The sequence below is a fragment of the Varanus komodoensis genome, unplaced genomic scaffold, assembly GCF_004798865.1.
Source record: "Varanus komodoensis strain SLA01 unplaced genomic scaffold, ASM479886v1 scaffold9, whole genome shotgun sequence".
NCBI classification, from domain to species: Eukaryota; Metazoa; Chordata; class Lepidosauria; order Squamata; family Varanidae; genus Varanus; species Varanus komodoensis.
Genome location: NW_025336598.1, coordinates 6,500,735 through 6,514,989, shown reverse-complemented (window position 1 = coordinate 6,514,989; position 14,255 = coordinate 6,500,735). Strand labels below are relative to the sequence as shown.

The window sequence follows — 14,255 nt, the reverse complement described above, 5'->3', positions numbered from 1 at the left end:
ACTAACAAATTCAGGGAATGATAAAGTCCCAAGGCAAACTACTCTAAAGGGAAAAGGATCCTAAGAATGGTGGCATATCTTTAAAAAAGAAATGCTTAAGGCACAACTACGTACAATTTCAACAGGGAAAAGAGTAGTAAACAACAGAGGAAGCCCATGTAGCTTTACAAAAAGCAAAGAGATAATCTGAGAACAAAAAGAGATATTTGTTAAAGGTGGAAGGAAAGCCAGGTTACAAAGGAAGAATATAGACAGGTCGCATGGAATTGCAGGGCCATGGACCCAGTGCTCTTCTCATGATTTCGATGGGAAATTGCAGGGAACATTGTTTATATTTGAGGATGACACAAAACTGCAGGGGATAGCTAATACCCTGGAAGACAGAAATAGGATTCAAGGTGGTTTTGATAGGTCGGAGGGCTGGGCTGAACACAACAGAATGAAATTCAATACGGAGAAATGCCAAGTTCGGCACCTAGGAGAAAGAAACCAAATGCATCATTACAAGACATCAGGATCAGGGCCTGAGTGAGCCTGCAAGTGCCTGTGGACTTGGATTGTGTTTGCTCAGATTATCATCTCCCTGACTTTGATCCTAAACTGTTAAACATATGCACCTCTTGCTTCTGGCCCACTGGATTTTGCAGGACTCCACCTTATACCTGGGACCTGATCCTGGTGTTCCAAAATTAGTTGCCCATCGTCCATGCCCCAGACCCTGCAGAAAATGGGAATACTTGGCTCAACAATACTGCAAGTGAGAAGGATCTTGGAATTGTTGTAGATCACAAGTTGAATAAGAGTCAACAATGTGATGTGGCTGCAAAAAGGGCAAATGCTATTTTAGGCTACATTAATAGAGGTATCACTTTCAAAGCCCACGAAGTACTAGTTCTCCTTTACTCTGTACTGATTAGGCCTCATCTAGAGTACTGTGTCCAGTTCTGGGCATCACAGCTGAAGAAAGATGCAGACAAGATGGAAAGGGTTCAGAGGAGGGCAACAAAGATGATCCAGCAACTGGAAACAAAGCCCTGTAAGAAGGGATTGATAGAAAATGGGCATATTTAGTCTTAAAAAGAGAAGACTGAGGGGAAATATGATCACACTCTACAAGTACTTGAAAGGATGCCACAAGGAAGAAGGCCGGGATCTCTTCTCAATCATCCCAGAGTGCAAGACACAGAATAATGGTCTTAAGCTACAGGAAGTCAGATTCTGGCTAGATATCAGAAAAAAAATTTCCAGACTGTTAGAGCAATACAACAATGGAACAAATTATTCTAAGGTATAATTAAACATCATTATAGGGAATGTCAAAGGCAGAAGAATAAAAAGAAGACCAAATAAGAGATGGCTTGACTCCAGAAAGGAACCCACCAACTCGAATTTAGAACAGCTAAGCAGGGTTGTCAATGGATAGGACGTTTTGGAGGACTTCCATTCATAGGGTCACCCTCAATTGGCAATAACTTGATGGCCCATAACAACAAGAAATTTTTGCAGCTGATGCAGTTTGCATAAATTGCAGCATTTTGTACAAACTAACACCCTAAAAACTTGTGGTCATTGCACAATTTGTGCAGATCACGCAAAGATGACATGCTTATAGGTGCCAATTTGTGCAAATTGGCAGATTACGCACAAGTTTCTTTAGCTCCTGCTGTTCTTCTTTTAAATGTGGCCCATGTTATAGACTGCAGTCCATTAGCTGGCTCAACTTGTGCCAGAGTGAGTCAGTGCTAACATAAGGCAGAATCCATGGGGCGGAATCATGAAAATCCATCTGACCTCCATGAACCTCCATTTCAGATTTCACACACAGCCTTAGCGTTCTTCCTCAGGCTCTTGCTCTAGCAAGATAAAGTCTATTCATTTAGGGATGTTCTGAGGTGCATAATCCAAGAAGTTGTCCCATTCAAATCTGCTACCACATCTTACCTACCACATGTATATTACATATACATAAAACTGAATTTTTAATTTGATACTTCTAATAGCTGCATGTTTAGTAAGTTAGAAGATGTTATTATATCAGCTAATTCCATTTGACCAAAATAATGTAAAGGATGAAGATAAAAAGGAAATAGAAGCTGCATGATAGAAGTGGGAAGTTCATATCTCTTATGCTGGTTTTAGGGGAACAGTGGGGGTCAGAACTTTTTAAAAATAGGAACTTTATCTTACAAGTGACATTGAATTTTGTATTTAATAAATAGATTCAGTAAATGCAAGCAAATTGATGCAACCCAAATCTTTATCTATCTTAGCTGGTTTCATTGCTTCTAAAATCTCATGATCATACAAGACTTCCTCACTACCCACTGTGGTATCCCTGTCTGTTCTGTTGCTGCCAGCTTCTGATGAGGCCAGTTTGTAGACTATGAGTGCCAAATGAAGTGTAACTTTAAATGCATGAATCTTTTAGAGTTGTATTTTCTCTCATTTAAATAACATGACTGGAACAATGAAATGCAGGTTTTTAAAAATTACCCCCTCAGTAGTATCAGACAAAATAGCCCTCCTTCTTCCCACACACTATTCCAAGAAAGAAGTTGCCACTGCCTTCAGTGGTACCTTCCTTCTCAGAGTAAATAGCACCTAATATTTAAAAATTAAGAGCCTTTTAAATGTAGACAAATTTCTGACATCATGTCTTGTTTGACCCTGAATTTTTTGCATGTTATCTTGCTTATCATCAAATAACAGAATTTGTGGTTTGTAGCTTTCTTTCAGAGCTCGGGAGATCTTTAATAAATTTTTATGCAGCAAAGCTACAACCCCTGTTAATATTGATAGTCAGGCACAGCTGGCAGATGATGTTCTCAATGCACCACATCCAAATATGTTCAAAGATCAACAGCTTCAGGTAATTTTGAGTGTTACTACTGAGTGTGAACATAGATTTTGGAGAGTCCATTAGAAGCATATGTGCCTTTTATTCAGACTTTTTCATAAAATGAGATACATTACAGGCTAAGGCAAGGATAACAGAAGTTGGACAAGACTGGATTTAATCTGTGTTGGGACTGAGGAGCAATTGTGCCCATCTGCTTACTTTTTCCCTTTAATTGTATATAAAGGGTATAATTGTGTGTAAAAGCAGCCACTGTGCTCCTTTGGGTTATCTGGCCATCTAATCCTGTAGAGAGTGGGAAGGAAAAAATAAGGGGAAACTAAGATATATTAAAAGGACAAGAGTGATTCATCTCTTCTGCTTAGGGCACTTCCTTGCATAGATTGAGACTCCACTTTTAAATGTGCCGAAAGTCAAAAATGAGAGCTGCCCATATAAATCAAAGGGTATATAGGTGTGATTGACCACCAGTGTGTTTCTTCCCCTATTGCACAACAATAAAAGGTGACAGTACATTCTCTCATTCAATGTTCAACAGAACCTACACTCATTCAGAATACTGAAATAGCATTCCTGTGGCCATTAGACAGCATTTAGATGGCCATAGGATTACTAGGATCCCCATTTATGAGGTCGGAAAGGCATTCTGGTCTTGTAGCCAGGGAAAGGCGCTCCAGTCCTTCTCCCTCCTGCAGCTGGAGAATAATAAACCATGTTGGCTTGTGTCAGGCATTTTGGGACATTCCGAGGGTAGTGGGGGCAGGGAGACAGGTATACTGGCAACCCACGGCCTCTTTTCCATCCACTCTGAGTCTTTCAACCCAGACAGCTGAATGAGCCATCTAGATATTTTACAGTTGAGGCGCACAATGGTGACTTTTGGCTCTTTGCTTCTTCCTTTTGCACAGGATACCTATTACCACTTCTGCTGCTGATACTACTACTACTATTATTCTCATATCTGTACTATCCATAACCAAAGCTCTCTGGGTGTTTACAGCATAGTATAAAGGAATGAAGTACAACAGATAAAAACATAAGAATTGAAAATTGATTTAGAAGAACATAAAAACAATAAAAATACAAAAAGACCCAGCTAAGAATAAAAGAGAGGCACCTAGCTAATCATGTCAGGTCCCTGAAAAGCTCTGCTGGGAGGCAAAAAGAGAATTGGATAGAGGCAATGGGGTATTGTTTCTTTGCCATCCTCACTGCCTGAATATCTCACTGATACTTCAAAATTGTTTCATTGCTCTTAGCCCTGGGTTATACCACAGAGCTGTATGAGCTCTACAACTGAGAGAGTGCTTTGGAGTGATCATGTCAATCACCTGAGTCATCTCTGCATTCCATAGAGCAGCCAGAGCTTCAACAGGAGCACCAGTCATGTCAGCTGGATACTCCCCACAGAGCTTTTTGGAAACCATCCAGATCCATTAGCTTCTGAGTGCAGACTATCTTAATGGGCCCTGCACCCTTGCAGAGTAGAAGAGCCACTGTAAGTCTAAATCTTAGCAGACAGTGATATGACCATGACAAAGGAACTGAGTCAAAGGTCCCCACACTCTGAGTGCTATCCTTATATCCAACCAAGACGTTCAAGTCTAGCATATGCCCTACTATGTGCATAGGGTCAATGACATGTTGGGACAGTCCCATGGTTGTCATGGTGACTATGAAATCCTGAACCTGCCCTGGATAGGGTGCCCTCAGCGTGATTGTTGAAGTCCTCCAGGACCAACAGCCTGGACAACTCTATCATCACATCTGAGACCACCTCAGAATGGAAAATTGTTGGGTTGTGGCCTGGGCAATACACCACCAGAATCCCCAGTCTTTCCCACTGACCCCACACAAGATGCAAACACTCCAGACTAGTCATCAGGCAGACAGGGCACCAGAGAGAGGTTGAATTCTTATAGATCACAGCTGCTGCTGCTGCCACCCTCCGCAGCCCTCCTGTCCACCCTAATACTGAACCTAGTACCCCAGTGTGTACAACTGGAAGAGACTTAACTCCTCCCTGTTCACCCAGCCAGGTCTCGGATATACATGCCAGATCAGCTGCCTTATCCATGATTAAATCCACAAAGGCAGAGCAGTAGTGAGGGGCAGCCAGAAAGACATCCTTACTCTTGTGGCATCCTGAAGGGTCATTCCAAAGTGTGCACCCCTTTGCCCTGATGGACTGTGCTGTGGCCCGGAGAAAAACTGGAAATGGAAGGCAGAGTGGGGGGGCACGTGCCATAGCAGCCGATCTTAACATGCCATGTACCAGTCCTCTTTTCCACCAAGTCCCAAACCACCTCACCAAGTCCCAGGGTGCAGAGTGCCCTGGCCAGAGTCTTCTCCAGTTCAACAACAGCAACAGCAGGCCTCCAATTGTAGAGAGTTAGGGGCATCCTGATTGGATTGTGCAGTTGCCTTCTGCTTTGTACTTATATATTACAATGGCTAAGTCACCTGACTGAAACCCATTTCTATAAACCAGTTTAATGGTAAAATGTTTATTCATTTTTATAAAGAATATATCTGTACCTATATATAGATAAAAAGAAAAAAGAGATATGTAACAAGGAAAAATAAGTCCCATTTGTATAATTGTTTTGTTAGCATTACATTGTTTTTTCAGTGATTTCCCTACCATGTTTAATTTCAAACCATGTCAGAGAGACTCTCCTGCTTTGGAAGTTCTTTAGGACATCAATATATCTGAATTCTTCAGATTCCCCATCTTCCTGATTGCTATTTAATTTTACTATGTTTTTGCTTCCTCTTAACTTTCTTCAGTATAATTCATTTGTCTCTGTAATTAATAATTAACTGAAAATGAAATTTTCAGCTGTATGGAATATATATTAATGTGATTGCCTCACAGATTTTCAACTTGATGAAGTTTGACAGCTATACACGTTTTCTGAAATCTGCACTTTACCAAGAATGTATTTTGGCAGAAGTGGAAGGTCGTCCTATTCCTGATCTACAATATGTTCCCAGCAGCCCTACTTCTAAGGACAGTTGTGGTTCTGGGTGGTCCAACGTTTCAACATCAAAAAAGGTTTTTCTTGCTGATATGATCAATCATTTACTATCTAAACACTTAACTACAATTGAGCATCTTTGTTAATCATCCGAATATATAGAAAAATTTAACTGTCTTGGTTTACTGTGCCATTTCTGGGTAGGCAGGTTTCGTGCTTGTGGAATCTAGTTTTCTTTTACTATATCCCTGAGATCCAACAAGTGTTTTCATAGTGATTCAACAAAGCTGACTTATAGTTGTAACTAAAGGAAGGGTACAGGGTACCTATGAGCACATGCTTAGCTCAGAAATTTGTTTTAGTACCAGAACTAAGCCCTCAACCTTTTCACATTGTTGTTGTTCAGTTGCAAAGTCGTGCCTGACACATTGCAACCCCATGGACAACATTCCTCCAGGTTTTCCTGTCCTTCACCATCCCCCGGAATACACCCAAGCCCACACCTACCTCTCCAGTGACCCCATCCAGCCACCTCAACCTTTGCTGTCCCCTTCTCCTTTTGCCTTCAGTTGTTCTCAGCAGAAGGGTCTTTTTCAATGAGTCCTTCCTTCTCATTAGGTGGCCAAAGTATTTGAGCTTCAGCTTTTGTACCTTCTAACGCACAGTCAGAGTTGATTTCTTTTAGGATTGACTGATTTGATCTCTTTGCAGTTCAAGAGACTCTCGGGAGTCTTCTCCAACACCACAATTCAAAAGCATCCATTCTTTGGCACTCAGCCGTCCTTATGGTCCAACGCTCACAGCCATACATTACAACCTTGTCACATACAAATACAGTGGTACCTTGGCTCACAAACTTAATCTGTTCCATGACACTGGTTGTGACCCAAATCGGTTGTGACCCAAGTCAAATTTCCCCATAAGATTCAATGTAAGTAAGGTTAATTCATTCTGGCCCCTCCGAATGTGGTTGTGAGCCAATTTTTGGTCACAAGACAAGTCAAATTTCCCCATAAGGTTCAATGTAAATAAGGTTAATTCGTTCTGTAACTATTTTTTTAAAATCAGAAAAATTTGAAACACAGTGACAAAGAACAACAAAGTAAGCAAGAACAAGAAAGTAATAAAATACAGTACAGTACAGAGGAGAACACTAACCTAGGTGGCGGGGAGGTTATTGTTTTGAGGGAGAGTCCCCCTCCATAAGGACATTGGGGAGATCTCTTTCACAGGTTTCCTCTCTTCTTTGTCTCTTAGCTGCAGGGTCAATTTTGGTGAAAAATCTGTCTAATGTCACTTGTTTTTTCCTGAGTTGCATAACCCTCCGGAAATGAGAGACCATTTTATTGTTAATCAGATTCAACACACTGTTCATTACAGTTCTGTTGGGGTGAGGCTTCTCAAAGAAATCCTGGCACTCATTCCATTTTTTCATAATGGATTATATCACATCACTGCTAACCTCCTCCGTCTTCCTCTTCCTTGGTGGAATGCTCCTCAGCAAGTGCCTTCTGCTGCTCACTGTGGAGTTCAGCAAGTTCTTCTGTTGTCAGCTCCTCCTTAGGGTCCTCAACAAGCTCCTCTATGTCTGCACCATTGACATCTGGACCCATACTCTTGCCCATGGACACAATCACCTCCACTACCTGTGTATCAGACCCTTCCGAGTCACATTCAGTGACACATTCTGGCCACAGTTTCCTCCAGGCTGAGTTTAAGGTCTGGTACGTGACATCTTTCCAGGCTTTGTCAATGAGGTTGATGCAGTGGAGGACATTGAACTGTTTCTTCCAGAATTCTTTCAGAGTCAAGGATGTCTCTTCAGTGACATTAAAACACCCACTGAAGAGCACCTTTGTGTACAACTTCTTGAAGTTGCAGATCAGTTGCTGGTCCATGGGCTGCAGAAGAGCTGTCATGTTGGTGGGGAGGAACTTGACCTTTATGAAGTCATACTAAGTGTCCATATCATCCACCAAGGCTGCAGGGTGTGCCAGGGCATTGTCCATCAGAAGAAAGCACCTTTCAGGCAGTTGATTGTCAGAAAGATATTTCTTAACGGTGGGTGCAAACACCTCGTGCAGCCATTCCATGAACAATTTCCTTGTGACCCAAGCCCTTGCATTGGCCCTCCACATGACAGGCAGTCTGGCCTTGTTCACATTTTGTTCCTTGAATGCACGAGGGGTCTGGGAATGGTACGCCAGTAGTGACTTAATCTTCAGATCGGCGCTTGCATTCGCACACAGCAAAAGGGTCAATCTGTCCTCCATAGGCTTGTGCCCCAGCAATGCCTTTTCCTCCTGCGTGATGTAGGTTGTTTGGCATCTTCTTCCAGAAGAGCCCTGTTTCATTGCAGTTGAACACTTGTTGAGCGATGTATCCTTCTGCCTTCATGAATTCAGCGAATTCTTTCTTGAAGGCTTCTGCAGCAGCCTTGTCAGAACTGGAAGCCTCACCATGTCTTATCACAATGTGGATGCCACTTCTCTTGCGGCAATTATCAAACCACCCTCTACTGGCTTTAAATTCAACACTTGTTGTACTTGTAGAGGGGTTTTTTTGCAGTAAATCACTGTGTAATTTCTTGGCTTTTTCACAGATCGTAGCTTCACTTGCCAGCTGTTTCTCATTCAACCACACTAACAAAAGTTTTTCCACCTCTTCCAGCACTTGGGTCGTCTGCTCGCTAAACAGCATTACTCCATTTGCCAGATCAGCTCCTTTGATGGCATCTTTACACTTTAAAATAGTCGAAATTGTCAGTTTCTCCATCTTGTACTCAGAAGCCAGATTAGTCACACAAATACCACACTCATGCTTTTCTACAATTTCCTTCTTCAATTCAGTGGTTATTTTCTTTGAAACCTTCTTCTTACCATTCTTGCTCTGCACGTTCCGGTCACCTTCATTACCACTCTGCACATTCATTTTACCACAGTGCTTGCTCTGCGCTTTCTTTGGAGCCATTATTCAATCAGCTTTTCAGCAAGTGACCTCAGGCCTGTCTGCCACCACGAGTGGGGAAGATGGCCACATGTGCTCAGGGTGGGGGTCAGGAAATGGCTGAGATCCCAGTCATGCTCCTGCAGGAAAGACAGGTGCAATGTAAGCCACTCCCCCGCCCACGCAACCAGCACGATCACAACCATCTCCAAACCCCCTCCACCCCGAGTGGGGAGATGGCCTCGGTCGCAGTTCCGTTCGTGCAGGGAAGGCGTGCCTGTTCAGAGGCGCGCTCCTGCAGGATAGACAGATGGAATCTCGGCAATCTCCCCCGCGGATCTGCTCTGCTGCTCCCGTTTTTCCTGCAGCAGCGCGCCTCTGATCACGCATGCCTTCCCTGCACAAACGGAACTGCGATTGTGGCCATCTCCCCACTCTGGGTGGTGGGGGAGATGGCTGGGATCCTGGTTGCCACCCAAAGTGGTGTTCATGACCCAAGTCAAAATTTTTCAGAAATTTTTGTTCGTGACCCGATTTGTTCATGGACCAAGGCGTTCATGAGCCGAGGTACCACTGTACATTTCTCTTACTTTCTCCACTTTTTCTACATTTTAGCAAGGAAAGAGAGAGAACTTTTATCTTGCTTCCCTTGTTAAGCAGTAAGAAATTGGAAAGCTTTGTTGATGTACTGCCTAGATCACAGTCCACCCTAACCCAGGCTGACTTGGCCCAGTTCAGATGTAATTGCAAATCGTAGTTTCCCACTACATAAATTTACTATACTGAGCCTCAGTCTTGAGTATTCCCATCTTTTCTTTCACACACCAGAAGAGGAAATCAAAACCATTCACTTCTGCTTTTTAAAATAAGCTCAGTTACTTATGACTGGAGTTTGTTGAAACTATAGTTACTGTAAACAAGCAGGTATCCTGAGTTTATTTTATTTATTTATTCGCATATTTATATGCCGCCTATAACTGCTAGAATGGCCTCCCTAGGTGGTTCACAGAATTAAAAAATACATAAAACGGTTAAAAGAATAAGAACATTAGACATAAAAACAGTACCAATAAAGGCCTATCAGCACTCACAAAGGGCTTAGGTATTAAAGATATATGTCTCTGCCTGGCGTCAAAAATAAAACAAAGATGGCACCAAGTGAATTTCTCTAGGAAGGGAGTTCTAGAGATGGGGGGTAGCAGTAGAAAAAAGGCCCTTTACCTATTTGCCCTGAGGGAAGGCTTTCATAGAAGTCCTCCTGAGCTGATCTTAAGGTGCAGGACGTTATATATCGGTGTTGATGGTCCATTAGATAACTGGGCCCCAGGCTGTTTAGGGCTTTGTATATTAAAACAAGCACCATGAATTGGGCCCAGGCCACAGCTGGTAACCAGTGTAATTCTTCCAAAATCAATGTTATGTGGGCTGCTAGTCACCAACCAAGTGGCCGGATTTTGTACCAGTTGCAATTGCTGGACTGTCTTCAAGGGCAGCCCCACAAAAAGCACATCACAATAATATATTTTGGAAGTTACCAGTGCCTGGGTAACTATTTTCAAGTTTCCCCTGTCTAGATAAGGACAAAGCTGGTAAATCTACTGTAGCTTTAAAAAGGCACTCCTGGACACCGAGTCTACCTGGTTTTCCAAGGACAGACTTGGGTCCAGGAGCATCCACAGACTGCAGACCTTAGAGATGTTTTCATGATGATTCAAGTGCATTACATTTATTGTGCATTTATTATTATATTGTAATATATAATGAAATAATTATACAGCTCCCCATAAGACAGAATCAGTGGGCGCTGTTAGGAGCCAGCTGCACAGCAGCGGGGTGGGCAGCGGGCTTGATCCTTATCCAGTCCATTATTGAGCCTGGGATGGCAACAGCCTCACCTGGATTAGATGTTCACTCCACAGATGTTGGTGGCAGCTGCCCTCCAAGACTCGACCTCAGTTCAGTAGAAGAATTTGATTTGTTAGCAATGTATCATTTAAAAATTATCTCACTAAAGAAATTAACTCATGCTGTTAATCAATGGACTGTTTCTTGTTTGTGGATACAGTATTGGACTGTTATGTGCTATTTCTTATATTTAGTGTATACTACTTTTTCTAAAATTGATGTAAGAGTCTATTGAGGCAATGGACATTAACTATGAATAGGATTATAAGAAATAACCGGAAGTTTAGGTGCTACTCTACATAAATTAACATATGGTCACTAGTGATTTTGAATATATATCTATATATTTCTATACTAATGGTAGTTGAGTGGAAAATCCAAGTCTGGGCGATCCTTATATGAAGATTCCGGGGATGAAGACTCTGAGAAAAAGAAGAAAGGGACCTTTTTTTCCTGGTCTAGAAGCAAGAGTTTGGGGAGATCACAGAAGAAAAAGGAGAATGGATATTGTCCCAAAGGTGAGTTTTAAATACAAACACTGACATACTTATTTATTCTGTTCTAGTGATATGGGGGTTTCTTATCTTTGAAATATCAGTCATAGCCATGTTAGAAGCTTCTTATTCATAAGTCTATATTGTTAAGAGTCACAACAGCCCATTCGAAACATAGAATTCTAAATTCTATAAACAACCTGAAACATATTTAGTGGACTACAATGGACAGAGCGTTATGTTTTGTAGACCTTGAAGCATGATTAGGTACTTATTTTAATAAACCTTAGAAGATGTATACATTGGGCATATATGAGAAAAGTCAGGTATACTAATTTAATAATTCCCAGTAAAATGGTGTTAGTAGTTATTAACTGGCATGATATTTGACTTAAAATTTTCACACAGATACCAATGGATTTTCCTACAGACATGAATCTCAAGAATCATTGTCATCAGCTGCAAGCCTAGAAATAGTAAGTTTTTTCATTTTTGGTCCTAAAAGTTGAGTGAATGCAGGTAAGCACAATCATTTGAACAGCATCAATTATATTTCCTGTGTTTAAAGTCAAAAGCTGATCAAGGTTGTTTGGAGGCTTTGCTGTATCACACTAGAAACATATAAACCAAGTGAGTCAGAAAGGGTTTCCCTGGGCAATCTAGTCTGACCTCCGGCTCCAGCCAGCTCTGCTTATGTAATCCCTAACGTGCGGTTTTCCAAGGAGTATTTCAAAGATGAATGAGAAATATACTGCTTAGTATATGCAAATCCAACAGTTAAAGGATAAGTTGTCTTCATTTTTTGTTGTGTATTATCCCAATGTAAAATAAACTGTCAATAGGAAGAATGTAGAACAAAAATCAGAAATGGAGGGTGTATTTTTGTTTCTTGGTCAGTGCCACAGCATCAAGACTGTGAAACCTGGACATTTGAGACTGGGCATGGATACTAAAGGGACCCTAGAGATGGTCACATTGGGGTTGTTTCATTTTTAAAGCACATTAATTAATTTTAATTTAAATGTAATTACATGGCTTCAGGCTGTAGTACTTCAGTCACTAGGAACAAACTTTCCTTACCAATACATAGCTTTGTAGTCAGTACAGAGTGAAACTTATCTACAAAGCTATATGTTATCTCCCTCCCTGCAATGATGGGGAAGTCGCTGCTAAGGAAGTGACATGAACAGATCATTCAAGACTGTAGGGGTGCAACAAGGGCCATACCTAGGAGATCTCAGATGGAGTTTGTCCAGGTCTGATAAATATGTAAGCTTGCTTGAAGGATTTGTTATATCAAACAAAGAACTGAACCTCTTCCAACCCATATGAAACTACATCCATTCACTACTGTGTAAAGTATTGAAGTGAGAGGGACAAAATGAAAATTTAATTTTTTATACTACCAAATCTTCCAGTAAAGAGAATGCAGCTACTTTTTACTGTATTTTAAAATGTAAAATTAATATATGTATCTCTTGCTCGCTCACTCTCTCTCTTGATAAAAATGGTTTATTCAGAAAGCAAAATGATAGTAGGAGTGGTCAAAGTTAAACATGCAGCCCATTGATTGCAATGGCAGAATATGCTTAACTCTCACTTAATCCTATGAGATTTGTAAGTGCATATTCTTGAATGAATTACCTGGCCCTTTTCAACTGAGATGTCACTGACTGTCCTGGAACTTACTGTGTTCTAGAGAAGTCAATTCCAGAACCTTCCAGAGCCCTGGAACTTGCTGAGTTCCAGCAAACTACTTTGTAACAAAAGTGCAGGGATATATAATAACTATGATTTTTTTCAAACACAATAGGGCAGAAAGAAAGAGAGAAAATCTTCATAAGAGGAGGGTGACATTAATCTTTCTCTTGAAAAGGTCCAAATGGTTTCTGTATTTCAGAGCTAATATACCTCTGACCAAAAGAGTGATAAAACGGAAAATTGAATATTTGTACAGGGGAAAAAAGGGAGAGGAATCTTCCCCGCACCCCTTGAAAATAAGAGTTTCTCACAAAATTCCAAGTGAGGTATTTAAAAGTACCAACAGAGGTTTCTACATACTTCTCATGTCTTGCTTTATGTTGGGGGTAGGGAAGGATGGACCCATAGAATCAGGTTTCAGTTTATATATACACACTTACCTAAGAATATGCTTTGAGACAGTTGGATATCTTCTGTCTAAGCATAGAATTGTGGACAAGAAATGTTTAGTAGAATGGGGAGGATTGAAAACTATCAAGCATTACTTTTTTTTCTATCCCCCCCACCCCCGTTTAAAAAGAGAAAGAAACATTATGACAAGGGATGATAGGTTGATTTCCTTGTAGTGGGGGTAGTTAACTTTGAGGTTGGTTTGGATATGAAATACATCTTTTTAAAAGAGAAAGGGGCAGTATTTTTATGTAGGGGTGGGGGTCCACATCTGATTTTCTCTGGAAATTCCTGGAAGGGAAATCCTTCAAATTCAAAGAGGGTACCTGTGATTGCAGAAGAGAAATTGATAGGGCAGGCACGTGTGTTTGTGTTTGTTAACAAAAGGGCTTTAAAAATTAGAACTTGCAATGGCATGCACAAAAATTATTAAACATCATTGTGGCAGTAGTTGCATTTTATATTTACAAAGTACCTTAAGAAACTTTATCACTACCTACATTCAGGAAGAGCAGGGAGATAAAGTGTAATTAGCAATGCTATTTGCTTCCCAGACTCTACAAGGGTTTCTATCTATGTAGAGTTCTTACCTAAATTTTAAATATTTATTTTTCAATTGACTATCTTTCTTAGCCAGACTCAGTGCAATCCAATGTGCATATTTCCTTAGGAATAAAGTTCAAGTTTGTCTTCCACAGGGAACCCATGTGCTTTTATGTCTCCATCCATTTTATATGTACAGAGTTTGGAAATGTAACCACAGGATTTGGTGTGTGGAAAAAAGGAAGCACAGGCAGCAGACTTGAAGAAGACAGTGAGCAGCCCATCATGCACTAATCCTACAAATTCTCTTAAAATCGGCAGAGAGGTGTTCAGGGAACATACAGGCTTCAGCTTCCTCCTCTTGCTTTCCACAACAAT

General features: G+C 41.0%; 1 protein-coding gene across 5 annotated transcripts in view; it reads left to right on the top strand.

The window, feature by feature from the left end:
- RGS12 (regulator of G protein signaling 12) overlaps positions 1-14,255 on the top strand; it is a 172,590-nt gene that overhangs the window by 71,896 nt on the left and 86,439 nt on the right. For all 5 annotated transcript variants that reach the window (XM_044418484.1, XM_044418483.1, XM_044418485.1 and 2 more), the window contains 4 exons: positions 2,726-2,869; positions 5,736-5,915; positions 11,054-11,207; positions 11,592-11,659. In XM_044418484.1, coding sequence (XP_044274419.1) covers positions 2,726-2,869; positions 5,736-5,915; positions 11,054-11,207; positions 11,592-11,659 — 546 coding nt within the window. The remainder of the gene's footprint in view (positions 1-2,725; positions 2,870-5,735; positions 5,916-11,053; positions 11,208-11,591; positions 11,660-14,255) is intronic.